Here is a 27873-nt window from a genome sequence, read left to right on the forward strand (position 1 = left end):
AGCCGGCGCACCACAACGAAGAGTAGCTCCCGCTCGTGGCAACTAGAGAAAGCCCGCGCGCACCGACGAAGACGCAACACAGCCTAAATAAATAAAGAAAGAAATAAAAGAAATCTAAGCACAAAAAATGTGTACCATGGTCTATTTATAATAATAAAAGCTTGGAGGCATTATAAATATCTAATAATAGCATATTCAATATTAAATTGTAAAATATTCCTATTGCATACCATGCAATCACCCAAAACATGGTTATGAAGTCTATGGGATGAGAAGCTGTCTAGGATCTAATGTCAAGCGGGAAAATCAGGATCCGAAATGTTACCTGCAATAACATCTAAACTAGGGAAAAAATTAAGGGTAGTAAGTGTATATGAAAATATACAGCAGGCTGGTGGAAACTATCTCTGGCCGATGGACCTATGCGTAATTCTTCTTTTCTTCATTTTGCTTCTCTTTGCTTCCTCTCTCCACACCAGACCTCTCCCCAAACCAATAACATAATTAAAACATTTCCTAAACTTTTCTGAATATTGATCCTTAAAAAATGTCATTCAACAATATGAGGGAATTTTAATGCATAAAGCGCTAATCAGGACGTTGTTTATAATCATATAGAAACTGGACGCAAATCAAGTGTTTAATAATAGAAAATTAATTAAGTAAGTGAGGGAATTTTACCCTTGTTGAAATCTTAGGCAGTCACTACAAGGCCGAGTTAGGAAGTGTTATCGGTTGAATTGTGTCCCCAAAAAGATACGTTGAAATTCTAACCCCTGTACCCCAGAATGTGACCTTATTGGGAAATAGGATCGTTGTAGATGTGATTAGTTAAGATGAGGTCATACGGGAGTAGGGTGGCACTTAATCCAATATGACTGGGACTTCCCCAGTGGTCCAGTGGGTAAGACTCCACGCTCTCAATGCAGGGGGCCTGGGTTCAATCCCTGGTTGGGGAACTAGATCCCGCATGCATGCTGCAACTAAGAGCCCGCATGCTACAACTAAAGAGCCAGCATGCTGCAAGGAAGATCCCGTGTGCCACAACTAAGACCCAGTGCAGCTTAAATAAATAAACAATTTTTTTAAAAATCCAGTAGGACTGGTGTCCTTATAAGAAGAGGAGACACACAGGGAGAAGATTGTCAGGTGACGGTGGAAGCAGAGATCGGAGGGATGCATCTATTGATACAAGGCAAAGAATGCCAAGGATTGCCAGCAAACACCAAAAGTTAGAAGAGGCAAGGAAGGCTTCTTCCCTACCAATTTCAGAGACAGCATGGCCTGCTGACACCTTGATCGATTTCTAGCCTTCAGAACTGTGAGACAATAAGTTTCTGCAGTTTTAAGCCACCCAGTTTGTGGTCCTTTGTTAAGGCAACCCTAGGAAACGAATTCAGGAAGTAATATGAAAAATGTTCGTGACATCCTGATAAATGAAAACTCAGGAAAATTAATATGTACACAATAACACAGCCATGTTTTAGAAATATATTTAAAAAAGCCTGGAAGGAGACAGACCAAATGCAAACAGCAGCTGTATTACTAGACTAGGTGGGTTTTGTTTATCCAGTTTTTCAGTTGTTTCCCTAAATTACTTTTATAATGAAAAATGTTTTATTTTTTAAAAAAGGTATATGCTAATTATAACCACCAGCTCCTCTTTCCATTCCCACTGTCAGGACCCTGGCCTCTCTGCCTGGGATCCACCACTCCCACTCCTCCCACCCCATCCCACATCCCTTCCTTCTTCCAAGAACCCGGCTGGGATCTGGCCACTCTCCTCCTCAATATCCCTCAGTGGCTCCCCAGGTCTGTTTAATCCTCACCCACGGTACTGGCCTCAACCCACCCTGGGCTGTGTCCTTCCCTCCCCTTTGCCTGCCCACCACACTAACAGTCCAGTCGAGGAACATTTGTACTTTCCCTGAGGTTTCTCAGTCGGAGGCAAAACAACCGGTAAGGTAGTGAGGGAAGCGAGTTTTCTCCCTGCTGGGAAGACGGAAACAGAGGATCCATCCCTGCGTGGGAGGGAGCAAAAATCCTGTTCAAAGCCAGCCCGAGGCCAGTCTCTGAGGCTGGGACCGGAACCCGCGCGTCTGAGCCCATATCAAGGCAAGGACCGTGCCCGATCCCCGTCTCTACTCGCCCAGCGCCCTACCGGGTACCCAGTGGGAGCTCCATTAATGCGTCCCGTCCCGACTGAGGATGCCTGAGACCCCTCCTCCCATCTTTGCCCCAAATAATACCCCCACTCCTTTCAATGCCTTGGCCCCTGCCTCCCCTCTTTGACTGTACCCTCACTCCCTGACCTGCGGGCTGGGTTTTCAGGGAAGAGGGTTGGAGTAAGGGATCCGAGAGAGGCACGCGAAGATGGGGTGGCTCTGGGAGGGTGCTGGCTGCGGGTGGGGGCGGCCAGAGCTCGGGGGGAGGGGCGTAAGTCTTGGCACGAGAGAGCCGGGAGTACCCCACCCCCAGACCCACCGCCCAGGGTGCGTTCCCACCGGCCCCTCGCGCGGATCTCTTTACTTCGAGGATGTGGGCACTGCGGGCGGACTGGACGCGGCCAGTCCGGGACTCACCAGGATCTCGTACCGCGTGGCCGGGCCGGCGTTGCCCTCTCGTGGCACTAGTGTGTAATTACAGCCTGCGGGCACACAGCGGAATCCGTCTCCGCCAGCCACTGAGGACCAGAAAAGTATTTTGGGGTGTGGACACACGCCCTGAGTTCCCTGAGCCCCGGAGGCTGACTATTCATCCTTAGGACAGTTTCCTGAGCCCTAAGGCCCCACAATCCCCTACCTACACATTAACCTCACCTCTGGACATGCACATCTTAGGACGAACCGTATGAAATTTCCATTAGTTGACCTTTCTGATGTATAAAAAACACACATACTGTCCCACATCTCACCTTCACACGTGCCACCACACACATACACACACACACACACACACACACACACTCCTCTCTCCTCTGGAGAACACACAGAGCTTTCAGCCACGCGACATGGAAATACTGTTCCACGTAGCACCACACTACCTTAGCCATGAGTCCCACACAACACCTAACCCCTGCCCAGCCATAAACGCACACACAAGCCTCAGTCCTCACCCCAGTGTCTTCACCTCTCCCTCTTCACCTCCTCAAACTCACTAGGGACATCCCCATATAGAAAGCCACCTTTCCTGACCTCTAGGGACCAGCCCACATCTCTGCTCCACTACTTTTCAGACTTTAATGCCCATAAAATCCCCTGGGGATCTCATTAAAAAGCAGATTCTCACTCAGTAGGCCTAGAGTGGGCCCCAGATAGGGCATCTCTAACCATCTCCCAGGTGATGCCACAGACCATACTTTGAGTACTGTAGCCCTGCTTCTTTCTCCAGCCTCAATTTCCCCAGGAGTTCCATGCTATGGTCTCATCCCATACCTCTCCCCAACCCTCTGCCACCTGGTTCCCCCACCCTACCTCCCCACCACCCCACTGAAACAGAAAACTCACTAATGAGTGAAGCCAGTGGCCTTTTTTTTTTTTTTTTTTTTTGCGGTACGCGGGCCTCTCACTGTTGTGGCCTCTCCCGTTGCAGAGCACAGGCTCCGGACGCACAGGCTCAGCAGCCATGGCTCACGGGCCCAGTGGCTCCGCGGCATGTGGGATCTTCCCGGACCGGGGCACGAACCTGTGTCCCCTGCATTGGCAGGCAGACTCTCAACCACTGCGCCACCAGGGAAGCCCAAAGCCAATGGTCTTTTCTCAGGCTTTGGGGCATCTACAGTGTGAGCTGCCCTTTCCTTCTTCAAACATCACCACCTGTGGATTCTTGGTGACTCCTGACTGGCCTCCTACTCTGGACCCCCTCCAACCTCTCCCCTTTCTACAGCCCTCCCTGGCAGCTCATGCCCAGGATCAGGGGTCTCATCCACCACCCTCTCCATACCTCTCCTGCCCAGACCTCTCTCCTGAGCTCCAGGCCCCTTTTCCAGTTGTCTGCTAGGAAGCCCTGCCTATACCCTGAAAGCAACTTACCTCCACTTGTCTGAAACCAGCCTCCTAGGATCTCTTTAATAATGGTGGGAATTCCGTGGTGGCCTAGTGGTTAGGACTCCACTTTTACTTCCGAGGGCGCAGGTTCGATCCCTGGTTGGGGAACTAAGATCTGTAAGCTGCGTGGGGCAGCCAAAAACAAAAAAAGGTAAAGCCTCACTTCATGGCTTTATGTGAGAATTAAGTAAGTTAATACGTATCATGTGCTTATGGCAATGAAAGCACTGAGTCCTAACCACTGCACCACCAGGGAATTCCCAGAATTTGCTATTATTATAGTAGCCTTCCTAAATATCCCCAATACCTAGAGGTTATAAACTTAAGAAAGACCCTTCCTATCATAGAGTTATGGACAAATCCTGCTTTTTCTCTCCCTCTGTTTCCTTCTGTCATCTCAGAGAAAATGTCCCTATCAGATGCTAACATGCCTACCTGTGTGCATCATCTTTCTTACACTGCTGATAATCTATTCCTTTTTTTTTTTTTAATTTATTTTGGCTGTGTTGGGTCTTCATTGCTGTACGGGGGCTTTCTCTAGTTGTGGCGAGCAGGGACTACTCTTCGTTGCTGTGCGCAGGCTTCTCATTGCAGTGGTTTCTCTTGTTGCGGAGCACGGGCTCTAGGCACGTGGGCTTCAGTAGTTGCAGCACATGGGCTCAGTAGTTGTGACTCGCGGGCTCTAGAGCGCAGGCTCAGTAGTTGTGGCACCCCGGCTTAGTTGCTCCGCAGCATGTGGGATCTTCCCGGACCAGGGCTCGAACCCGTGTCCTCTGCATTGGCAGGCGGATCCTTAACCACTGTGCCAGCAGGGAAGTCCCTCGTTATTGGCTTTTGAGCGGCAAGCAGCCAGACCCCATTTTCGGTTACAGATCCCTGTATAGCACAGGGAACCATACTCAATATCTTGTAATAACCTATAATGGAAGAGAATCTGAAAAAGAATATGTACATATAACTGAATGATATAAGAATATATAATATATACAACTGAATCACTCTGTTGTATACCTGAAACCAACACAACATTGTAAATCAACTATACTTCAATAACAAAATTAAAATTTTAATTTTTTTTAAAAAAGCACATCTCAATTCAAACCAGCCACATTTCAAGTAATGAACAGACACATGTGGTTAATGGCTGTTGTACCGAACCCCTCAGAGTCAGAGAATTAAAAATAAAGGGGAACAATAATCGAAGGACAGCAGTGTTCAGAAAAGAGGCTGCCTGCCTGTTGCAATAGGGGAAGAGGGGTGGTGGTTCTCTGGGAAGAGGCCACCACAAGTATTAATGGAAACATTGTCATCATCTTCATGGTCTCCACAGAGCTTGTTGCATCTTCACCCTGACCTTGTGAACTAAGGATTACTCTCTCCTGATTAACAATAAGGAAACGGGTTCAGTAGTCTAAGGGCTGGTCCAAGGTCACACTGTGAAGGAGAATTGGATGTGGGATTCAAGCCCAGGGCTCGTGACTCCTCGTGTTGGCCATACCGTGCTCTGGAAGAACCCGGAACGATTCCTAATACTCCAAGGGACTCTCATGGCTTCGTTCTGTCCCCAGACCTCTCTCAGCTCCTGGAGGCCCCGTAGTACACCGCGAGCACTGCCCTCCGGTTAAATGATGGGGTGTGCTAACGTGCTGGACTCGGGGACACCCCTGAGGGCACAACAGGGGCCTCCGGGAGGGACACCTAGACCTTACATAACAAAGGAAGAAGGAACGGAGACCGAGGACAGCACGGTGGGCAGGAGAGATGAAGACATGAATGTAAAAGGGAGGCTTGGCGCCATCTTCCAAGCAGGTCAGACTAAAGACCGGAGAATGGGTCGGATACCACCTCTGAGTGCTCATTTTTGTTTCCGGTAACGTCAACGTAACTTGATGAATGGTGATTCCTGATAAGGAGAGTGTGCCCAAGCAAAGCAGGTCCGTTGGCCAACGCACAGCAAACCAAACGCTGAGATGCCATGGTTCGCAGCCGAGAGAGAGTTTACTCACAAGGCAGCCAAGTAAAGAGATGGGAGAACAAGTCTCAGATTACCTCCCTGAAGTCCGGTTGTCTATTCCCTTTAACAAACCCCCGGGGCAACAGCGAGAGAGAGGCAGGGAGTAGGGAGCCCCCTGCTGGACAAGAGGTTCATGGCACATTTGGAACTGAAAATCTTATAGCCATAAATCTGTGGGTTTCCTCCTCCACGTTGTACTGTGTATTTGTGGAGTATTTAGTATTTCACATATTTATACCTTGGAGGAAAACTATGCCTGGAAGGAGAAAACTAGCTTTACTAAGTGTTTACATTATGTCAGACTGGGAACATGCACGTATGGGAATTCATTGAATCTTTTATTTTGCAAACGTCCAAGCATTCATAAAAGTTGGGAGATTGTATAGTGAATCCCCTGTATCCATCATCCAGCTTCAACAAGTAGCAACTCCTAACTCATTGTGGCTCTGTTCCCCCACCTTGCTTTCCCTTCTCCTGGGTTATTTTGAAGAAAATTCAAGGCATCTTATCTTTTCATGTATAAATATTCAGTACGTATACTAAAAATATGGAATCAGCGAGAGAGAGGCATGGACATATATACACTACCAAATGTAAGGTAGATAGCTAGTGGGAAGCAGCCGCATAGCACAGGGAGATCAGCTCGGTGCTTTGTGACTGCCTGGAGGGGTGGGATGGGGAGGGTGGGAGGGAGGGAGACGAAAGAGGGAGGAGATATGGGAACATGTGTATATGTATGGCTGATTCACTTTGTTGTAAAGCAGAAACTAACACACCATTGTAAAGCAATTATACCCCAATAAAGATGTTAAAAACAAAAAAAAAGATATGGAATCATTTTTAAAACATTAACAATCATATCACATCTAAAAAATTAATATGTCAAGTATCTTTGCGCTCAAATTTTCCTGATCGTCTAATATTTTATGGTTTGTTTGAATCAGAATCCAAATAAGGATGAAAAGAGGCTTTTAAAATGCTTCTTTTGATCTATAGGTTCATCCTTCCCTTCCTACTCTTTCCTTGCAACTTATTTGTTGAAGAAACCAGGTTGTTTGTCCTATAATGTTTGCAAGAATTTGGCTGACTGCATGCCCACAGAGAACTTTACATCCTCACCACAATTCAATGAGATTAAGTTTTCTTTCCCCCATTTTACAGGTGAGAAAACTGAGGCTCATAGAAGTTAAAAGCCTTGCCCAAACCTTTGCATCCTAGGAAGTGGCAGACCCCAGGCCTCCTGACTTCCAGCCAAAAAAAAAAAAAAGGGGCAGCTTCCTCAGAGCACCTAGTTCAGTACCTGGCACATACTGTGTGCTCCTCACTGGTGGAGAGGGCCGCCTTGGGGCTGCCTGGGCAATCCTAGGGCCAAGCTCACGGACACAGATTCCACAAACCCCACAAACCATGAAGCCAGCCTTTTCTTTCCACAGGCTCTGCTTCTTTCTCTCTGTCCTCTCTTCATTCGTTTATCCAATAAATAACTACTGGGCACCTCTCACATGCCAGATGCCATCCGAGCATATGAATGAGTATGGCTGTGTGCCTCTGTACATGGGTAGATGGGTATGGTCTCGGGGAGAAGTGGGTTCTGCTTCTAACTCTGTATGTAGTGTGTGTGTGTACACAAGTCTGTGTACATTTGTATCTCCAGATCTAAATATCCCTGTGGTTGTCAATGACTACAATTGGCTATATAGTTTTGTGTTCTCAGTATCCTTCCATGTAAACGTGCGTGTGTTTCTATGTATGACACAGTCACTGAGAAAGCCTCCACAAATGTACACAATTCTGTATGCATATGTGTGTCTGAGTGGACCTGTGTCTCTCTGTATACCTGTGTGTCTACACACGTGTATCTCTCTATGTGCACATATGTATCTGTGTGACTATGGATGCTGGAGCTCTCCATGTTATATACTCTGTGTATCTCTGTACGCTTGTGTGTCTACACACCTGTGTATCTGTGTGCATCTCAAAGGGTGGCGTGGGTCTCTACTTTTGTGTATTTTGTGTATCTGTGCGTATGTCCCCTCTGGTGCTGTGATTGGGACGGTCAGCTATCAACCCTCACCTGCCCAGATTCCTGTCACCTCCATGCCCACCTGTACTAAGTGGCAGTCAAGGAGGACTCTCATGGGAGGGAAAACCTTGGTCCTTCAAACCAGCCCCTGTGCCCAGGGCTGAGGCCCCTGCTGAGGGGAGTGTCTAGAGGGGTTGGAAGGTTGTGTCTGCTCCCAGCATCTCGAGGACCCGAGGCCTGATTAGAAGATAGGAGCCTGATTCTGGGCCCATTGACAATAGGCTTTGCTCTGAAAGACGAAACATCAGCCAGCTTCAGAGGGGAAAACATAAAATTCAAGCAGGAACCATAGGCCAACAATGATCCTGTAGGCCTTCAGTTCAGACGGGTGGGTCAGGTAGGGGTGTTGACCCCATACCCGCAGCCATCTCCTCCAGAAAGCCGGGCCAATTCCCCAACCACGGGCTGGCCTTCTCCAGGGAGAGTGACCCCAGGGTCACCCGGCCTGGAGTTAATCATCTACTCGGGGTATCCCTGGGCCCCATTGGCTGCCTGGGGACACGGCCCTCTGGGCTGAAACCCAAAGGAGAGGAAAGGAGTTCCCCAGCCAATATCTGCCCCACCGGCCCAGGGGAAATGGGGAGGATGCTGTTGGCTACTGGACCTGGCGGGCCCTCAGGAAGCCACCAGTCTGGGAAGGAGACAGCAGCCCCCCGCTCAGGAAGCCCCAGTCTGAATGGAGAGGCCATCCTTGCCCTCACGGGGGCCCCAACCTGGCAAGAAGCAGGACTCAGCCGCAGCTGGGAGGAAAGGACCTAAAAGGGGTCCTTTACACTTTAGTTGGAAGAAGCAAGGAGGGGCCAGGGTAGGGGCAGAGACCCAGAGCAGCAAAAGCGGGAGAGACCCAGAAAGAGGAAATCTGAGTAAAGCGTGGCCCGGAGGGTGGGCGCTCTGACGGGGGGTTTGGTTGGAGAGACCAGGAAGGGGAAGCACATTTCAGGTTGAGGGTCTCTGAAAGCAAAAAGAAGGAAAATGATTTGGGCTCCAAGGGTTAAGACCACCTCCTCTAGTGGATTCTGGGAAGTGTGGGGATCGGAGGGGCAGCAGTAAAGAGAGAAGAGAACGAAGGCCCTGGAGGTGGCCCCTCAGGGCAAGGGGTACACACCCTCCCTGCCATTGCTTCACTCTGTTGGAACTCAGGATTTCTAAGTAGGAAAACGGAAAAGTCAATGGAGGAGGTCACAGAGGTCAGCTCCCGTCTCCCCCTGCCAGGAGTCTCCTGCCCAGGACGGTGCGTGCATGTGCTGTGCTGTGTGTGTGTGTGCCTGCTCGTGTACGTGTGCGTTCACGCGAACGTGTGTTTTGGTGGGGGATCCTTGGCAGGGTCAGTGCACTCACGCAGCATCCTCTGGGATACCCAGGAGAGAAGAGCCCAGACCGCTGCTCCCCGTTCAGGCAGAGCCTGACACCCAGCACAGGGAACACAGAGCTGTACGAAAGGGAGGAAAGAGCAGGGGGTAGGAACTCAGGATGTCAAGGGTCCAGCCATGACACTAACAAGCTGTGTGACCTTGGCCAAGTCACCTCCCCTCTACAGATGATTTCACCGCCCTCTGTAAAGACAGAGGGTGGGACCCCACCGGGATAGAGTGTACCCGAGGGCAGGATATGTACAACTGTTAGCACACCAGGTGTTTTTAGGCAGCACAGGGGATACGGTATTAAGCAACAATGAATCACATCCTGTGAGAGTTTTCAAGTCCTTTTCAAATCTTGCTTAAGAGCATGGATCGCGAGCAAAACTGCTTTGCTTCAAAGACCAGCTCCACTGCTTACGAACTCAATGACCTTGTCCCTCACGTATTTTTGTGCCTCAACTTCCTCGTCTATAAAATGGATGTAATAATAATACCGATCCTGGAGTCACTGTAAGGATTAAATGAGTTACTATGTGTGAAGTGCTTTGCACAGCGCCTGGCGTTCTGCATGTGTCAGAAGCTATTATCCTACCTTGGAGAAAGTCTCACAGTGTGCTAGGGGACCTCTACCACCTGGTGCTTGCTAACATTCTTTGTTCCCAAGAGAAGCAGACAACACTAACCAGCTGGAATTTATAACATTTTGTTCTCTCTTTATTTGTAAGACTTTCTTTCGAGTGATAATGGCCTTCTAGTTACAATCCTGATGTGGATAAATTTTTAAATTAAGAAGTTCTTTTTTTTTTTAAAGTCTTTACTGAATTTGTTACAATACTGCTTCTGGTTTTTATATTTTGTTTTTTTGGCCCCGAGACATGTGGGATCTTAGCTCCCCGACCAGGGATTGAACCCGCACCCCCTGCATTGGAAGGGGGAGTCTTAACCGCTGGACTGCCAGGTCACAGGATTAATTCTAGCCGCTCATTGAACAGTCGACTGAAGGGGCAAGGGTGGAAGCAGGAAGTCTAATTAGCAGAGGATTGAGATAACAGAAGTGGGAGGTCATGGAGGCTTGCACTGGGGGTGATGGGGGATGGGGGGGCTGCTAAAGGAAGTAAGAAGGCATATGTCATATTTTTTCATAATTCAGAATGTTAATTTCATTATACCATATTATAACATTTGGTTTCTCTGGCAAAAAAAAAAAAAGTTTAAAGAAAAACTGGAACACTAATAAGGGGCGATTTGAAGATATGACAAAATTCTTCAAGGTGGTACCCAGTGGCTGGCGTTTGGCTAACTCTGGTAACCTCGTGATTCCATTTTCTTTGAACTCCAACGGGACGGAGGCATCCCCGCCCTCCACGCTTTCACTCTTCCCCCACGTCTCCCTCCAGTCTCCTCCCTCAGCCAGGCGTCAACTGCAACCTGCTCTCCCCTCTTGCCCTAATCAGACTCCCCCTTAATCATTCAAGACCCCGCAGAGAGCCAAATCCACCTGTGGGTCCCCTGAGCCCTTCCTGGAACCGGCCTTGGCAGCAAATTAAAGACACCCAGCCACCGTTTATCTCTGCCTCGTGACTCTCGCTAGTGGGTTCCATCCCCCCACCCCAGGGGCGGGGATCCTCTCGGCGCCGCCTTCTGACCCATGGCCTGACCCTCCTCAAACGCACCCGGAGGCGACTCCGCGGGCCCCGTCGGCGCCCCGCCCCGGCAGTCCCAGCCCCGCCCCGCCGTAGGTTAAGAGGCCCCCAGAGCCAGGAGCTCTGGACAGACGGTCACTTGTGGGGGGGTGAGCAGGTTTGGTTGTCATGGCGACGGCGCGGTTGGCCTGGGCCCTGCGGGCCGCCCCTGCGGGCGGGAGGCTGCGCGGCCCCCAAGGCACTGGGGGCGCCCGGAGGCTCAGCGGCAGCACGTGGCGGCGGGCGGCCAGGGGCACCAGCCCGGGACGCCGGCTCAGCACCGCCTGGGCGCCGGCCCAGCCCGCCCAAGAGGAGGCCGAGGGCGCCGTGTACGACATCCACTCGCCTGCAGCGGAGGAGCCGTCGTGGACACTGCCCCCCGCGCCCCCGGTGTCCCCCGACTCCCCCGGGCCCCCGGCCGGCCGCTCGCTGGTGCAGCGGGACATCCAGGCCTTCCTGAACCAGTGTGGGGCCAGCCCCGGGGAGGCGCGCCACTGGCTCACGCAGTTCCAGACCTGCCACCACTCCGCGGACAGGCCCTTTGCCGTCATCGAGGTGAGAGAGCCCGGCGTCGGCCGGGTCACAGACAGGGGACGGGGGTTGTGTAGCGACGTTTCGCCAGGCATGGCAGGACGGGCTGCGGACTCTGTGCAGCGGAGCCAGGAAGGGGCTCGACGGAGCCCAGACGAGCGCCTGGGACTGCGCGAGGCTGTGCGCTCCTCGAAAAGTCTCGCGCCCAGCCCGGGTGAGGAGCCTCGGGTCCCCAGCCCGTCAAACGTGATGCACCAGAGAAGTCCTCCCAACCTGGGCGCAGTTAGGGGTTCAGTTGGCAGTTAGGGATAGAACTGGATAGAAGCCGCCTGCGTCACCCCTCCCCCTAAGGTGTCCTACAGTCCAAGGTCGCAGGGAGGAGCGGAGGGAGGAACACTAGTGTGAGATAAGAGGATGGCAAGACCCAACGGGGCAAAGGGCGAAGCAGGTGGGCGCAGGTGGCCAGAGATGGAGCCTGACAGCTCCCGGGCAGGGTGGGGGCCCCGAGAGGGCCCTGAGGACCCAGCTGTAGGAGCAAGCGGGTGCAGCAGGAGTCAGGGCCGGTGTCGTGCCCGTTGAACGCCCACTCCTCCGCAGGTGGACGAGGAGGTGCTCAAGTGCCCTAAGGCCGTATCCAGCCTGGCCTTCGCCCTGGCCTTCCTGCAGCGCATGGACATGAAGCCCCTGGTGGTCCTGGGGCTGCCCGCTCCCACGGCGCCCTCGGGCTGTCTTTCCTTCTGGGAGGCCAAGGCACAGCTTGCCCAGAGATGCAAGGTGCTGGTGGACGCCCTGCGGCATAATGCCGCCACCGCCGTGCCTTTTTTTGGCGGCGGGTCGGTGCTGGGCGCTGCTGAGCCAGCCCCTCATGCCAGGTTAGTGCTGACCCTGCGTGCCCCTGCGTCCTCAGATCACGCTACTCCACCCGCCCAGCCCCAGACCCGCGGGTCCTGGAGGCAACCTCCTTGAGCACCACGTCTGGCCCCCAGCTATGGCGGCATCGTCTCGGTGGAGACCGACCTACTACAGTGGTGCCTGGAGTCGAGCAGCATCCCCATCCTGTGCCCCATCGGGGAGACGGCCGCCCGCCGCTCCGTGCTCCTGGACTCCCTGGAGGTGACCGCGTCCCTGGCCAAGGCGCTGCGGCCCACCAAAATCATCTTCCTCAATACCACGGGCGGTCTGCACGACAGCAGTAACAAGGTGTGTCTCCTCCTTTTGGACCCCACTCCCCGCGACTCTGCGCCAGGCTGAGCCCCTCTCTTAGGTCCCCTGCACGCCTCCCAGACGGGCCCCAGAGTCAGTCTCTCTCCAGCCGCATGGGTCGGAAATGGAGTGTCAGGGAAGGACTCAGCCTATGGTGCTCAGATCTGAGCCCCTCACTGGCCAAGGACTTCGGGAGGAAGTAAGGGAAAAGGGGTCAGTGAGGAGAGGTCCGTGGGGCGGGGGCACAGTCCTTGTCCGGCTGCAGGTCGGAGGCTCACCCCCTCGTCCTGGACACAGGTCCTGAGTAACGTGAACTTGCCCGCCGACCTGGACCTAGTGGCCAACGCCGAGTGGGTGAGCACCAAAGAACGGCAGCAAATTCGGCTCATCGTAGACGTGCTCAGCCGCCTGCCTCACCACTCCTCGGCCGTCATCACCGACGCCAGCACGCTGCTCACCGAGCTCTTCAGCAACAAGGGTGAGGGCCGGGGCGGGGGGTGCGTCGGGGTTTGGGGAGCCAGGAGAAGCGGCTTCCTCTCCAGACAGTAGAGGCTTCCTGCTCTTGCCAAACCTGGGGGAGGTGAGCAAGGAGGTGGACGGCTCTGGGCTAGAACTTGGGTGGAACTAGACAGATGGGAGGGACTTGGGTGGGTGGGAGGAACCACAGACCCAGCGGAACCAAGTGGAATGGACAGAGCTAGGAAACGTGGGCGGGGTTTGGATGGGTGGGCGGGACCAGGGGCGGGGGAGGGCAAGGGTAGGCGGGACTAGGAGAGGTAGGTGGGACTACAGGCGATAGGCGGGACTTGAGGGACAAACCGCCTGGGGAAAAAGCAAATCCCTGAGTGAAAATCGCGCATAAATCTATGCAGATCTTAGGAAGCGTCTCACTATGGAGAGCTCCCAAGGAGAGTAATTGCCCCACCAGCCCCTGTCCTATCTGGAATCCCCACCAGGCTGCGCAAAGGGAGGAGCGGAGGGGACCTGGATCTCGGGCCGAACTCACCCCTCCTCCTCCATCCCACCCCCAGGGTCCGGGACGCTGTTCCAGAACGCCGAGCGGATGCTGCGAGTGCGCAGCCTGGACAGCCTGGACCAGGGCCTCCTAGTGAACCTGGTCAACGTCAGCTTCGGCAAAAAGCTCCGGGACGACTACTTGGCCTCGCTGCGCCCGAGGTTGCACTCTGTCTACGTCTCTGAGGGGTGAGCCTGCGGGCCCCAGAGGGCAGGGACCAAGGGACAGAGCCGGGGAGCTTTGGACCAAGGAGAGGTCCCAGCCTGCCTCTCCCCCGCTGCGCCAGGTACAACGCGGCTGCCATTCTGACCACGGAGCCTGTACTTGGGGGCACCCCGTATCTAGACAAGTTTGTGGTGAGCTCCAGCCGCCAGGGCCAAGGCTCCGGCCAGATGCTGTGGGAGCGCCTGCGGCGGGACCTGCAGACGCTTTTCTGGCGCTCCCGGGTCACCAACCCCATCAATCCCTGGTAGGTCCCGCCCCTCCCGGCTCTGGGCTGGGCCGCGCCCCCACTCTCCTCTCCAGCTCTGGCCAGCTACGCCCCGGGGACCACCAGCCAGGAAGGCTGGGCCTCCCTTCTTTCATTAGCCATTCTTCCCCAAGGGAAATGGCCCGCTCAGTGTGGCCCCACATTCCCCAGGGAGTGGACCACACACGGAGCCTGAGATTTCCCTAGAGGCAGAGCACACTTAACCCGGCTCTGCCCGGCTAGGGTAGATTCCTTGAAGACAGTCTCCACCCGGGAAGCAGCCTGCCTCTCCCAGGGTCTGCAGAAATCCAGCACCTCAGGGCTCTATTCCAGGCCGAGTTGCCAAGCTCTGACCCCAGGCCCACTGCATCTCCAGTGGAACACTCCCTCCTCTCTTTCCTTCTGCAGTTATCACCTCATCCCCCACTACTCTGCTCTGTGGGCACCAAGAAGTGAACAGGAACCCCCCCTCCCCGGGCAGCACAGCCAAGGCAGTGTGGAGAGAGCAAAAGAGGGCCTCACTCTAACCCTCCTAGCTGTGTGACTCTGGCTAGTTAGCTAACTTCTCTGAGCCTTAGCTGCTTCTCTGTGAAAAAAGCATAACACCACCAGGCTATTGGCTAATGCTATAAGGATGAAATCAGATTACACACCACAGGTCCTAGCAGAGTGTCCAGCATGTACAGGCATACCCCAGAGATACTGCCAGTTTGGTTCCAGACCTCCACAATAAAGTGAATATTGCAATAAAGTAAATCACATGAATTTTTTGGTTTCCGAGTATATATAAAAGTTATGTTTATACTGTAGTCTATTAAGTGTGCAATTGCATTATGTCTAAAAAAAAAGTGTATGTACCTTAATTTTAAAATACTTTTATTGCTAAAAACTGCTAACCATCACTTGAGCCATCAGTGAATAATCATCTATTTGCTGGTGAAGGGTTTGAAATATTGCAAGAATTACCAAAATGCAACAGAGACACGAAGTGAGCAAATGCTGTTGGAAAGATTACCCTGATAGACTTGTTCCACACAGGGTTTCCACAAACCTTTAATTTGTAAAAAACGTAGTACCTGCAAAACAGAATAAAGTGAAGCGCAATAAAACGAGGTGCGCCTGTAGCAGGTCCTCGGTAAATGAACCAGTGAGCAGTGAGCACTGGCCTTGCCTAAAACCTGTCTCCCACCTCCACCAGGTACTTCAAACACAGCGACGGCAGCTTCTCCAACAAGCAGTGGATCTTCTTCTGGTTTGGCCTAGCCGACATCCGGGACTCTTACGAGCTGGTCAACCACGCCAAGGGGCTGCCAGACTCCTTCTGCAAACCAGCTTCTGACCCAGGCAGCTGACCCTCTGTACCAGCCCTGCAGGCCCTGGGACAGCCAGGGTGGACCAAAAGCCGTGCCTGCTGAAGGTGACCCGAGGCAGCCACAGGCCGGACCAGGCTTGTTGGCTGAGTGAGCTGTAGAGGCAGCAGCCGCTACTCTACCCTGCCCTGCCCAGAGGGGGGCACCCAAGTGAGGACAAGGGCAGGGAGGAGAAGGGCCCGCCCAAGACCCCCTGCTTGCTCCAAAGCCACAACCAGATGGCCTTGAATTTTCAGTCTAGGGATCTGGGGGGAGGAGGGCTTGCCTTTGAGGGCTCTACTCAAGGCTTAAGGGTGGGCCAGTGTCTGTGGTCTCTGTGCTGTTTTGAGGCTCCCTTGCCCAAAACATCACCCACATCTGCCTGATATTCCACCGTTCGTTTTAGTTCCTTCGGGTCTTGCAACTTTTCAGGAGACCTTGATTAAAATGCAAATACTTGTCTGAAAGTCAGCTCACACTTGAAAGGAAATTAGCAGTGACCCTCTGGAAACAAGATCTTGAGGGCTGGGGAACCTCTTCCTAGAGGGAAGAGAGGAGCTAAATGAGGCCGAGGCCCCCAGATGAATGCTGCCACCACCTCCCTCCCCCAGCTGTCAGCAGTCCCCAGAGAGACTCCCCTACCCCTTAGTTAGGAAACATCTTCCATGCCACAGACCAGACTGACAGCAGCCCCAGCTCCCTTTCCAGGCAGGGCTCAGGGCCAAGCCCAGACTTGGATGTTTTCCCCTGGGCCCCCCTGGAGGTTGTGTCTCCATCTTTGCAGGAAGAGAACATCTCAGATGGGTAGGAGTCCAAAGCCTGAGGTTTCATTTCACATTTTTGTCCTCCACCATGTGCCAGGAACCATACTGGCTGCTGGGGCTACTTTCTGTCAGGAGGTGTGCAGACGAGTAGGGAGAGGGTCACCACGGCACACACACGGGGCTGCTGTGACACAACCGACCCCCAGGAGAGGGCTGGTGTCCCGTACATATCTGGGCGTGGGCATCAGACAGACCTGACCTGGAATCCAGCTCTGTGGCCTGAGGCAAGCTGCTCACCTTCTCTGAGCCTCCATTTCCTCCCCTGTGAAATGAAAACTCCTCGGCCTCACAGTGACACTTAATATCAATTCTCTCTCTCTAGCTGCCCTCACCAAAGATTTCATCGAAAAGAGCTGGCACCAAATGGGGAGGAAAAGATAAGCCACAAGAGGGACTGAAGTGAAAGGTCAAAGCATATACTACAGGGAGCATTTGGAGACTCTTAAAGAGAGCCAAAGGACTGTGGGAACTCTCAGAACAGGGGGAAGATCACGGGCGGATCAAGGTGGGGCTTAACCAGATATGGTATTTCAAGAAACCCAAGATCAATCCCAGCCAATGGCTAAGTGCCCCGTGGGGAGAACAGAGAAGCAAAGCCAAATGTCTATATAAAATGTTTATTTTTGGAGGACTGTGTGGTCTGGTGTTTGGGAGGGCACTCACCCCCACCAGGCCAACCACAGAGCTGGAAACAGAAGGCCAGAGGCAGGAAGCTGGCTGCTGCCTGTCCCACCCCTGCAAACCCCAGAGTAAACTGGGGCCTGCTCTACCCTCAAGGTGGGTGACAGCTAGTGCTATTTCTGCCCCCGGCAGACCCTGACAGCCCACATGACTTCCGTGGTGCCCGGCCCCTCTGCTCCTCCTGGGCCTGAGCCAAGTGTCAGCGTGCACACTGGCTCGCTCTCAGTCTCGGAAAAGCACTGCGGAGCCTAGCTGCATCTGCCAGGTTCAAAAGGGACTGTTTCACATTGGCTCACTTCCAGTTCTCCCCTGTCTCCCGCTCTCAGTACCCCACCCTAGCCCTGCCTTACTCCCTTCCCTGGGACAGGAGACCCACGGGAGCAGCTGGCCTCAGCTCTCCTCGTAACGAACAGGAAAAAGAAACCTGTAAGGCAGAGTCATCAGGGCTCCCACCTCACCGAGGCCCAAGCCCAGGAACTGGGGAAGAGACCTGCCTCTTACCAACACACGCACACACATGCGTACGCACACACATGCACACAACGCAAATGATCAAACAAACAGACCAAAAAGCATAAGTAAACATAACTGGGCCAGCAAGGAGGAAGGTAGGGTAGCCCTCAGTGGCTCCCCGCACCCATCGCAGACTCCCGCTGTGCAGCTCAGCCGTCGGTGGCCAGGATGACCGCGGCCCCAAAGATGCCCACGCTCTCTCCAAGGAGCTTCATCTGGTTCCAGAACTCAACACGCCGCGTGTTATGCCAGTAGGCAACGTTGCCATCAATGAGCAGCATAACCGGGGGCAGCAGAACAGCCAAGATCTGGGCAGCCAGGGTCACGTAGTAGCCTGACAGGAAAGCCAGGGCCAGGACGCCATACAGCACGAAGAAGAGCTGGATCATCAGCTCCCCGCCTGGGAGGTGGTTCAGATACGCCAGCCGGTCCTCCTTGCTGTGCTGTAGCGAGTAGGCCTAGAGACACACCATCCTCTAAGGCTCTCCAACAGGCTGAGGAGCCTGTCTGGGTAAGGCCACCCCTGGCATGCAAGCAGCCCCTACGAGGTGGGCTTCTGACTCCCCTCTCAGACTTGGGGCTTTCTGAAAGTAAAGCCTGTGTCTCCCCATCTGACTAGGGAGCTCCATGGGGTTAGGACCTCTGTCTCTCCTTACTCTGGGGTCTCAGAAGGGAGGAGGTTCCACAGTCAGACCGGGGCTCTCACCTCTGAATACAGAGCTCTGCACATGGGAGATGGTGCCCAGCAACTAAGATGAAGCCAAGTGACTTGGGGCCTGTTCACATCCCCATCCACACTGGCCTCCCCGAGCACCAGGGAGGACATAACTGGCTACCCATAATAGGCAGCCCCATCAGCTCTAAGTGGCAGAGTCCCATCTGGGACCTGAACTCTACCAAACCTCTCCTTTGTCCCCTCTCCCAGTCCTCTGGGGGCTGAAGCCATGAGAGGACCCGTCCCGCTTATTCTTTTGGCTCTCAGGCTTGGGACTGAAGGGTCAACCCATCCTCTTCTCTCCCCAGTGGCAATAATGCCGGAAGAAGGGACTCTCGGCCAGGTCTCAGGCACTTGAAGGGCCCCCGAGGCCCAGAATTTGGCAGGGGCCACTGCCGGGAGCCAGGCACGGGCTCACTTCTCACTCCCAGTCAGGCACCTCCAGCCCACAGTCCCCCAACCTACCACGCAGATGAGGTAGATGCCCAGGAAGACCTGGCCGGTGGACTGGAGGGAACGGCTGCGGGGTTTCCGACGGTACAGCTCCCCAGCACCGCTGGCCAGCACAAGAAAGCCACCGATGATGGCAACTGTGCGAGAGTACATACGGACCTAGGCCGAGGCGAGGGGACCCCAGTCAGGACCTGAAGCCACCACACTTCTCCTGGCTTCCCGGAGCGCAGAACTGCCCATCTCTATACATCCCATTCCACCTGATGAACCCTCTTACCATTTCCAAGTGTGGTGGGCAGGTAGAGCAGAGATAGGTAATTTGTTTTTTTACCAGAAGTAGAAACGGAGGCCCAGAGGGGTTAATAAAATTGTCCAAGGTGCTACAGAAAGTAAGTGGCAGAACCCAGATACCAAGCGTTGCCCCCCTCCCCACCCCCAGGTCTGCACACTCGAAGCCCAATGTTCTTTTTGCTATATAGTATACGCTGTTCCATAACTAACCGTTGATCTCACTGTCCTATGGCTATTCACACATCTGCCTCCCCTACTGGACTGACAGTCCGCTCCTTGCAGGTAATGCCTTGGTCCAGGCTTATCTCCAAGCCTGTAGTGCCTGGCACAGGTCCTGGCATCTACAGGCTTAAATGCTGCCCTAGGATTAAATTTCATAAAATCGGTTGGGTGGGCCAGGTACTCTCTAAGGTCCCTTTTGCCCTATGAGTCTGAGATAACTAATGGTTTAAAGCGTTCTGGGAACCAGGTGACCTGGGTTCTGGTCACACCTGTAATGCTAACTGTGGTGTAACTTTGGGAAAGTCCGTTTTGCATCTCTGGACCTCAGTTTCCACACTCTGAAGGGGAGGTTTGCGTGGTGTCTAAGGTCCTTCCATTCTCGCCGTCTGTAATAACCTCTACACGCCTGGGGGTTCAGCCTTTCCAGGCTTCGCACTGTGCTCCTGGATAGCACCAGGCATCGCCCAACTGTCCCGGGCATTGGCTCCCCAACACCCCAGCGAAGTCCCACTTAGGGCCGAGGCGCTCACCTTCAGCCAGTCCCCGTAGTGGACGTAGCCCCCGATGTAGGCGGCGTAGGTACTAACGGCCAGCTGGAGTGCGGCCCCCAGAGCGAACCAGCGCCGCTTCACTCCAAAGGACATGAAGCTAGCGCACAGCACGGCCGCCCCCATGTCGAAGTACAGGTAGGGCACTGGGATGTCGGGCTTCCTGCGAGCCGGGAGGGGGGAAGGAACGAGGACAGAATGAAGCACAGAATGAAGCGGGGAAAGAGCCTTGAGACCCCTTAGGTTCCCGCAAGCTCCACTGCTTCCCCAAACCGGCGGCCCCTCTCATAGCTAGGACCCCCACACTACGCCCCATGCCCACCTTGCTCCGGACCAGAGTCCCTAACAAGTCCAAGGGTCCCAACTTCTGGGCCGCAACTTCTTCCCCACCTCACCGCACCCTCGTTGCTGGGACAGGCCGGACCGCCCCCACCGCGTTCGGCGGCCGCGCGGGCCTGCTCACCGGCGCGCCTCGGCCCTCTCAGCGTACAGCATGAGCTGGCTGAAGCAGCCCCAGAACGGGCAGCGTGTGAGCAACACCGAACCCAACTGCATGATCAGCTGCAGCATCCACCGTCGCGAACCTATCTTCGACGCCATCTTGAGGAAGGGCAGTCCGCCGCGGCCTCACCCCGCGGCCAAGGAGGCCGGCGCGAGGACGCGACGCACAACTTCCGGCTCTCGCGGGGTTTTTTTCCCCCCACTTCCGTCAGGAAACAAAGCTCTCGCTCTCTAGTTCTGGACCGAAGGAGGTGTTCTTGCTGCAGGGTTGTCTTTCCTTCTGACCATGGAGGCTCAAGGGTCCCTTCTTGTAGCTGCAAAGTTGAAAACTAGAGTAGAGGAGGGAACAGTAAGCGAACTAGCCTTTGAATGCAGCTAAACTTAGGCTTCAACCCCTAATGCAACCCTGTGACTTTGGGCATATTGCTACACTTTCCAAGATTCATCTGGGAAACGGAGATGACACCTATCTCACAGGGTTGTTGTGAGGTTTAAATGTGACAGTGTTGGTTCGAGCACATAGTAGGGGTTCAATAAATGGTGTACACAACACACACCCCAGAGGAAATCCCTCTGCTTCTGTTTAAGCTGAAAGTAAAAGGTTTTCCCCATAATTCAGAAAGACACATGCACCCCAATGTTCATTGCAGCACTACTTACAGTAGCCAGGACATGGAAGCAACCTAGCCAGGACATGTCCATCAACAGAGGAATGGATAAAGAAGATGTGGTACATATATACAGTGGAATATTACTCAGCCATAAAAAGGAACAAAATTGGGTCATTTGTAGACACATGGGTGGACCGAGAAACTGTAAGTCTTTACAGAATGAAGTAAGTCAGAAAAACAAATATCATATATTAACGCATATATGTGGAATCTGAAAAAATTGGTATAGATGATCTTATATACAAAGCAGAAATAGAGACACAGATGTACAGAACAAACATATGGATACCAAGGCAGAAAGGAGGGGGTATGATGAATTGGAAGACTGAGATTGACATATATAGACTATTGATACTACGTATAAAACAGGTAACTAATGAGAACCTACTGTATAGCATAGGGAACTCTACTCAATGCTCTGTGGTGACCTAAATGAGAAGGAAAACCAAAAAAGAGGGGATATATGTATACATATAGCTGATTCACTTTGCTGTACAGTAGAAACTAACACAATATTGTAAAGCAACTATACTCCAATAAAAGTTAAAAAAAAAAAAAAAAGAAGTTTTCCTAAGAGCCACTTGTAGAGAACTGTGATCTTGGTCTGCCTTCCTTCTGTCCCCTGAGAGAAGACAGATCTGATGTGGACATATGGGACAACTCAGGCAGTCCATTTCTCCAGCTCCGACGCTCCCACTCTAGCCCAAACTACCACCTTTTGTCAGTTTAGCTGCACCAGGTTTCCAACTGGTCTTCCCCACTTCTCCTTCGGTGCTGTTTGTTCTTAGTTCCTCTATTTTATGTTCTCATAACCAAAAGGCACCCTTCCTTTGAATCAGCACACTGGCAATTATATATTTGTGATTCTTTTGTTGTCATTGATGACTAGATTAACACTAGACTGTGAGCTCCATGAGGGCAAGGACAGTGTCTGGTTTCTGTTTACAATTATATTCTTAGGGCCTAGTAGACAGGATGCATTCAGGAAACGTGTGCCGAATAGATAAATAAATGAAAAGGTGTTACCGTTATTTCTTGCCTCAGGAATCATTTGTTGAATAAGTAAATGAGCAAAAGTTCTGGACACTCTGGGACTGCCACCACAAAGCCACCCCCACCTATCTTCCTGCACACCCCACCACCACCCCGCAACATACAAATTCATCTTCTGATATTCAGGTTAAGACTCTACAAGCGCTTCCACAAGGCCGTTTAATTCAGGAGGTCTGTTTTCATTTCCCTGGGAGAGGGGCCTCCTGCCCAAGAAACATTTCTGACAATATGAATTTAAAATTCCCAATCAGCCAGTGAAAGCTTGGGACAACAAAACACCTTTTCAGGGCTTCCCTGGTGGCGCAGTGGTTGAGAGTCCGCCTGCCGATGCAGGGGACACGGGTTCGTGCCCCGGTCCGGGAGGATCCCACATGCCGCGGAGCGGCTGGGCCCGTGAGCCATGGCCGCTGAGCCTGCGCGTCCGGAGCCTGTGCTCCGCAACGGGAGAGGCCACAACAGTGAGAGGCCCGCGTACCACAAACAAACAAACAAACAAACAAAAAACACCTTTTCACATCTAATTTTTTACAGTCACTAGGATAAAGCCTGGGTATGTGAGAAAGGGATGTATCCAGGCAGAAAACTAGGGAATGAGATTGTGTGATTGCTGGGTGGGAAGACGCCAGTCAAGGGGAATGAGAAAAAGACTGGGTTAAAGGTCATTTTGCCTTCCCCTCCCACCCCCCCCACCCCCCACCACATGAGGCAAGTTTTCTTCACCAAAATGCAGGCACATACTACAGAATCAACTTTCCAACTGATTTTCTTTTTCCAATCTCCTGACCCAACCCCGATTCAAACGGGACAAGATGCACAGCCATCGGGAAGGAGCTAAGGTGTTGAGAACTGGGATAGTGTACATCCACCAAATAGTTCTAGGAGCCTGCCTGGGCTGTGCCCACGGGAACAGTCCCCTTACCCCACCTCCATCGTAACTTTAGCAACCAGTTTCTGATGAAGTCCCCAACAGCAGAGGCCAGGGACATGTGTGAGGAAGGGGAGGGAGATGAGGATTAATGCTTTCCTTGTACCCATCCCACCCCAGTTCCCTCTGGTCTTCAGTTTCTACCTTTTAGTGTCCTCTTCCCCAAAGAAGTGTTGAGGACTAGGGGCCAGATCCCTCTTTTTCTAGGGCTGGAAAAGATGGCATTGTGCTAGATCGGGGGAAATATGTGAGGAGGGTGGTTGGCCCTAGGCCCTGAGAGATGAACACAGCCATTTCTCTCTCCCCTCCCACCACTCCTCCCACCCTGCCTGGGCAGACAACTGAGCCCCGAAGACTTCTAAGGACCATCCCTTTTCCTCTCTCACAGCTTCATCTTCTCCCCCTCCTCCAGCTGCCTCTCTAGAGGGCTCCCCTGCTCTCCAGTTCTCCTGGGGCCCCACCTGCACTTGCACTCAACCATGACCGCAGCCGCATTGACCAGAATGGTGCCCGATACCTAGCCAGGGCAGAGCTGGGGCTCCACACTGCCCAGCACCGCCCCGCCAGCCGCCCGGGGCCATCACAAGTCATGCTACCCAGGTCAGCCACACGCAAGTGCCACAGGTGGTCCAGCTTCCCAAAGGCCCACTGCAGGTCAGTCGCAGACCCAGGGGTTGCTGGTCAGCAGCAGCAGCATGCCTGCTGTCCGGATGCCCGCCACATCTTGAACTTGACATGCTGCAGCAGGCTGCCTACAATAGAGAGCAGGCCCAGCGCCTGCAGGGCTGCAAAGGCCTCAGCCTCCTGCTTGCTGACGTCGGTCCCAGCCAGAGAGCACCTCCAGGCTGGCGCCCCTGACTCGCTGTGCCGGTTCCCAGCCAGCCCTGCCCGCACAGGTGGAAGACGCCCCTGGCTCCAGCAGTGCCCAGCTCAGCCCGGCTGTGTGGCTCAGGTCCAGCTGCCCCAAGTTTCCCAGGCCCCACAGGCTGCAGGGCTCCAGGGTAGCAAGCAGGTTGTGAGAGGTCTAGACAGAGCAGAGAGCACAGGGTGATGGAAAAGTCCGGGCACAGGTGAGCCAGCTGGTGTGGCTGAGGGCCAGATGCTCCAGGAAACCCAGGCCCCTCACCCAGGGCTCCACCAGCCAGATCCCATGGGACACTGTGAGAAAGCAGCAGCACCACAGTCCCCACAGGCCCTGGAAGGAGCCACCTGCCAGGTGGCTGAGACTACTGTGGCTCAGCTCCAAGAGCTAAACGGTCAGGGAGCCTGGGAGGGGGCTGAGCAAGTGGAGGCCCCCACAGTCCACACAGTGCCCAAGGCTGGGTAGGTACATGGTGCTGGCCACACTGCTGCCAGACTCCCAGCAAGGCCAATGCCATCATTGTGGCCATGGTCACCGTAAGGAAGGAGTGGCCACACCTGCCCCATCCTTGCCCCACGAGGGGCTGGAGTGAGGATGGCACCAGGCCGTCATGGATACTGAGAGCCCACGCCACACTCCTCCACCCAGGAGCCTGGGGAAGCACGGTGATGCTAGGAAAGAAAAATACACGCAAACACCATTCAGAGGTCTCACCACGTTGCCAGGTCCCCCAACATGGTCTCGAGGTCACCTTCCCTCCATCTCCCAAGATTTTACCTGCTACCTAGGCTTCTGGCAAAAGCCACTTCAGCCTGAGACCCCAGCAACCAGATCCCCCAGCCCCAGACACCCGCCCCCATTCCATTATTCCTACTAGGATGAAAGGCAATCGAGGAAGATGGCCTTTTTAATCCTCTCGACCTTTTTTTACTCACACTCCACACCCCACCTCACTTATTTCCCACACGATCGCAGGAGAAACGCTGCCTTCTCCTACAAGAAGAGCTTCAGCTAGATCCTGGCCTAATCTGGCCACTGAGGTCAGGGCCTCAGGCGGAAGCCCTGGGCACTCATATATATTCCTGGCACTACTTGCTGAGTGCAATCCCAGCCCAGGAATGGCAGAGGAAGCTCAGCTCTAGTTACCTGCCTTGCTGGCCTCCTGCCAGAGCCCCACCCCCCAAAGCAGGAGCAATCAGCTCTCAGGAAGCCATAATCCTGAGGGTGGGGATGGAGGACAGGTTGAGGAAATCTCCAAGGCCTTTTGGCCTTATATCCAGGGGAGCAGGACCCTGCCCTGCTTTTCTAAGAGCAGGTGTTCCCCCCTCCACCTCTTTCTCCCTTCTGGAGACCCAGGCCCTCCTCTACTTCTTGTCAGGATGGCAGCTGGAGGCCCCTTGGAGCCCTCACTCAAGTGAGGAAGCAGCCAGGTGTCTCTTCTTTCATTCTTACTTCCTGCCTAAGACATCTGGACGCAAAGGAAGGGAACGCTCGCTCTTGTTCTCACTAGGCCGAAGGTCAAAGTACTCCACTCTGGCCTTCCAGGAGTACCCAGTATCTCCTTCTGAAACAGAGGGGTCTGGGGCCAGGGTACCCCGTGCTTCTGCCTTGCCCTGGGAGGCTAAACAAGTTACTTTCTCTCTAGGTTCCTGAGTGTGCTCACGAGCCCCACCCAGCAAACTCTTAAAGAGAATAATAATAATGGCCGTATGGAAGAGATGGTTACCAAGGGCCAGGCATCTCATTAAAGGCTTCATTTAATTCTCAACCAAGACATTCATTTCACAGATGAGGGAACTGATGCTTGGCAAGGCAAGGTAAGTTGCCAAGTCATACTGCTAACTAGTGGCAGAGGTGAAATCTGACATGACTCAGGCTTCTTTGAATCCAGGCAAGCGCCTAACCACTAAGCTACAAGGCCCCAAAGAGTGGGCCACTGTTTCCCATGCCAGCCAAACATCCCCCTAAGAAGTCAAGGTCACAGGTGAATAATACACATGATGCCCAGAATGGTAAGAGCAGCTGAGCCACCACCAACATGGGAAATTAGTCTCGGCTTGTGGTTGATCAGACTTGAGCCCCTTTGAATTAATTCAAGTGTGATCTGGTTCAAGCAAATTATACCGGAAAAACTTGAGGAATCACTGTCAATAATCTTTGAGAAAACATTACACACAGAGGGTTGCCAGAGACTAGAACGCAGCACAAGTTCCAATTTTCAAAAGTCAGATAAGTGTAACAACAGTTAACAAAATTCAAAAAGGGCTCATGAAACAGGCAGTCTCATCATTACCGAAAACATGATGGCACTAGGTGCCCACGTGAGTCTACCCACACAAGCTTACTTCCCTTTTTGATAAGAGTTGTTATGTGGCTATCACAGACAAACATCTGGATCTTATTAAACTCTCTCACGATATCCCTTTAGATAATATGAAAAGACAGTTTATAAAGACTGGAACACAACATTGGGATGGATAACTAGTATATTAGATTATAGCACCAAAATTTTTTAAAAGCTCTTAAGAGGCTGGAATAGTTGGCTAAAAATAAGCCATTTCACTGGAGAAGACAAGACAGCTCCCAGTCATATCTGCCTGTTTAGCTACTTCAGTGACCCTCACTCAAGGACATAAAGAGCAAGGACTAGAGTGCAGGAGACTGGAGCTCTAGCCTCAGTTCTAGAGCTGCTGCGTGGAGGACCAAACGGCGAGGTACAGCTATCACATGTTGCTTTTCAAAGTAATGAGCTCCCCATCAATGGAAGTGTTCGAGTAGGGGCAGCCTGTCAAGGATGCTATAAGAGTGGATATTTAAACTGGGAGGCAGTTTAAATATCCATACAAGCTCCAAGATCGTTGGCATTTCTCAGTGCTAGGATACCTGTGCTGAGCTTCGGATACCACACCTGGGCCACCCCTGGAACTAGAAGCATCCTGCCTAGAAGCACACTGCTCACACGCTGCCTTCTGGAGTTACATGGCTGCATATCCTTCCCTTAGCCAGTGCATGTGAATGACGGCAAGACACTTTCATAAAGGTTAATCTGAACAAGAACTGAACTGTATTTGACAGCAGCATGCATTGTAGGGGTCAAGGGACCACCGCTATAATCACTCCCCCTTGCAAACATCCTCAGCTGAACTCCCTTCTCCCACCACAGTACAGACCTGATAAACCTCCCATCCCGCTTATAGCCAACTATCCACGCTGTGTCTACACCGAGTCACTCAGTATGACTCACACAGTGGCCACGCGGTTACACCCTAACGCATGAGCAGCACCCCTGAAGAGCACTCAGCAATCTTAAGGTGGTTCCCTCGCGTGTCTACGGAGCCACCGGCCACATATTCCTTCACCCCCATCTCCCTGCCAAACCTACAAACTCACCTGCAGCGGTACTATCTTCTCCTTCCTTCCTCTTTATTATGGAGGAAGAGCCCCCTTCAATCAGAGGCCAAAACCCCTACCGTGGCCATGGATCCTCATCCGTTTCTCAGCATTCAGGACGAGGTCACAACTCCTAAAAGTCTAGCTCCAGCCCACTCCTCTCCTCTGAACTCCAGGCTCGTTATCCAGCTGCCCATTTGCCATCTGCTCTCCAGCTTTTCACGGGTGAGACAAAATAACAGAACTCCACTTTCCCACAAACCTCTTCCTCTCCCACTGTTGGCCATCCACTCAGATGTCATTCTTAGTTCCTCTTTCTCTGACCAACTTGCCCTCACATCCAATCTATTAGCCAGTCCGATCAGTCCTGCAATGTTTCTGCCACCACCATCTCTTGTCTGAACCACTGCAACAGGCGCTTAATGCCAAGTCTTTCTGCTTCCACTGCTGCCATCTAACATCAGCCTACATCCC

At 53.0% G+C, this 27873-nt stretch overlaps 2 protein-coding genes across 3 annotated transcripts; one reads left to right on the top strand and one right to left on the bottom strand.

Moving 5' to 3' along the window:
• The first annotated feature begins 11270 nt into the window (after positions 1-11270).
• On the top strand, positions 11271-16217 carry NAGS (N-acetylglutamate synthase). The gene is made up of 7 exons (XM_032617641.1): positions 11271-11738; positions 12312-12586; positions 12701-12914; positions 13215-13395; positions 13949-14120; positions 14219-14401; positions 15600-16217. Exons 1-7 carry the CDS (start codon positions 11313-11315, stop codon positions 15751-15753), a joined length of 1605 nt encoding a protein of 534 aa, XP_032473532.1. The 5' UTR covers positions 11271-11312; the 3' UTR covers positions 15754-16217.
• A 958-nt stretch (positions 16218-17175) lies between these two features.
• Positions 17176-27609, bottom strand: TMEM101 (transmembrane protein 101). Of its 2 annotated transcripts, XM_032617643.1 has the most exons (5): positions 27400-27609; positions 20461-20827; positions 19980-20160; positions 18949-19095; positions 17176-18226 (listed from the first exon to the last, which is right to left on the bottom strand). In XM_032617643.1, exons 2-5 carry the CDS (start codon positions 20595-20597, stop codon positions 17918-17920), a joined length of 774 nt encoding a protein of 257 aa, XP_032473534.1. In that variant the 5' UTR covers positions 20598-20827; positions 27400-27609; the 3' UTR covers positions 17176-17917. The 2 variants fall into 2 exon arrangements, with proteins under 2 accessions (XP_032473534.1, XP_032473535.1); XM_032617644.1 differs by lacking the exon at positions 27400-27609 and having other exon boundaries at positions 20461-21154.
• Between the last annotated feature and the right edge of the window lie 264 nt (positions 27610-27873).

The sequence above is a fragment of the Phocoena sinus genome, chromosome 20, assembly GCF_008692025.1.
Source record: "Phocoena sinus isolate mPhoSin1 chromosome 20, mPhoSin1.pri, whole genome shotgun sequence".
Lineage (NCBI taxonomy): Eukaryota > Metazoa > Chordata > Mammalia > Artiodactyla > Phocoenidae > Phocoena > Phocoena sinus.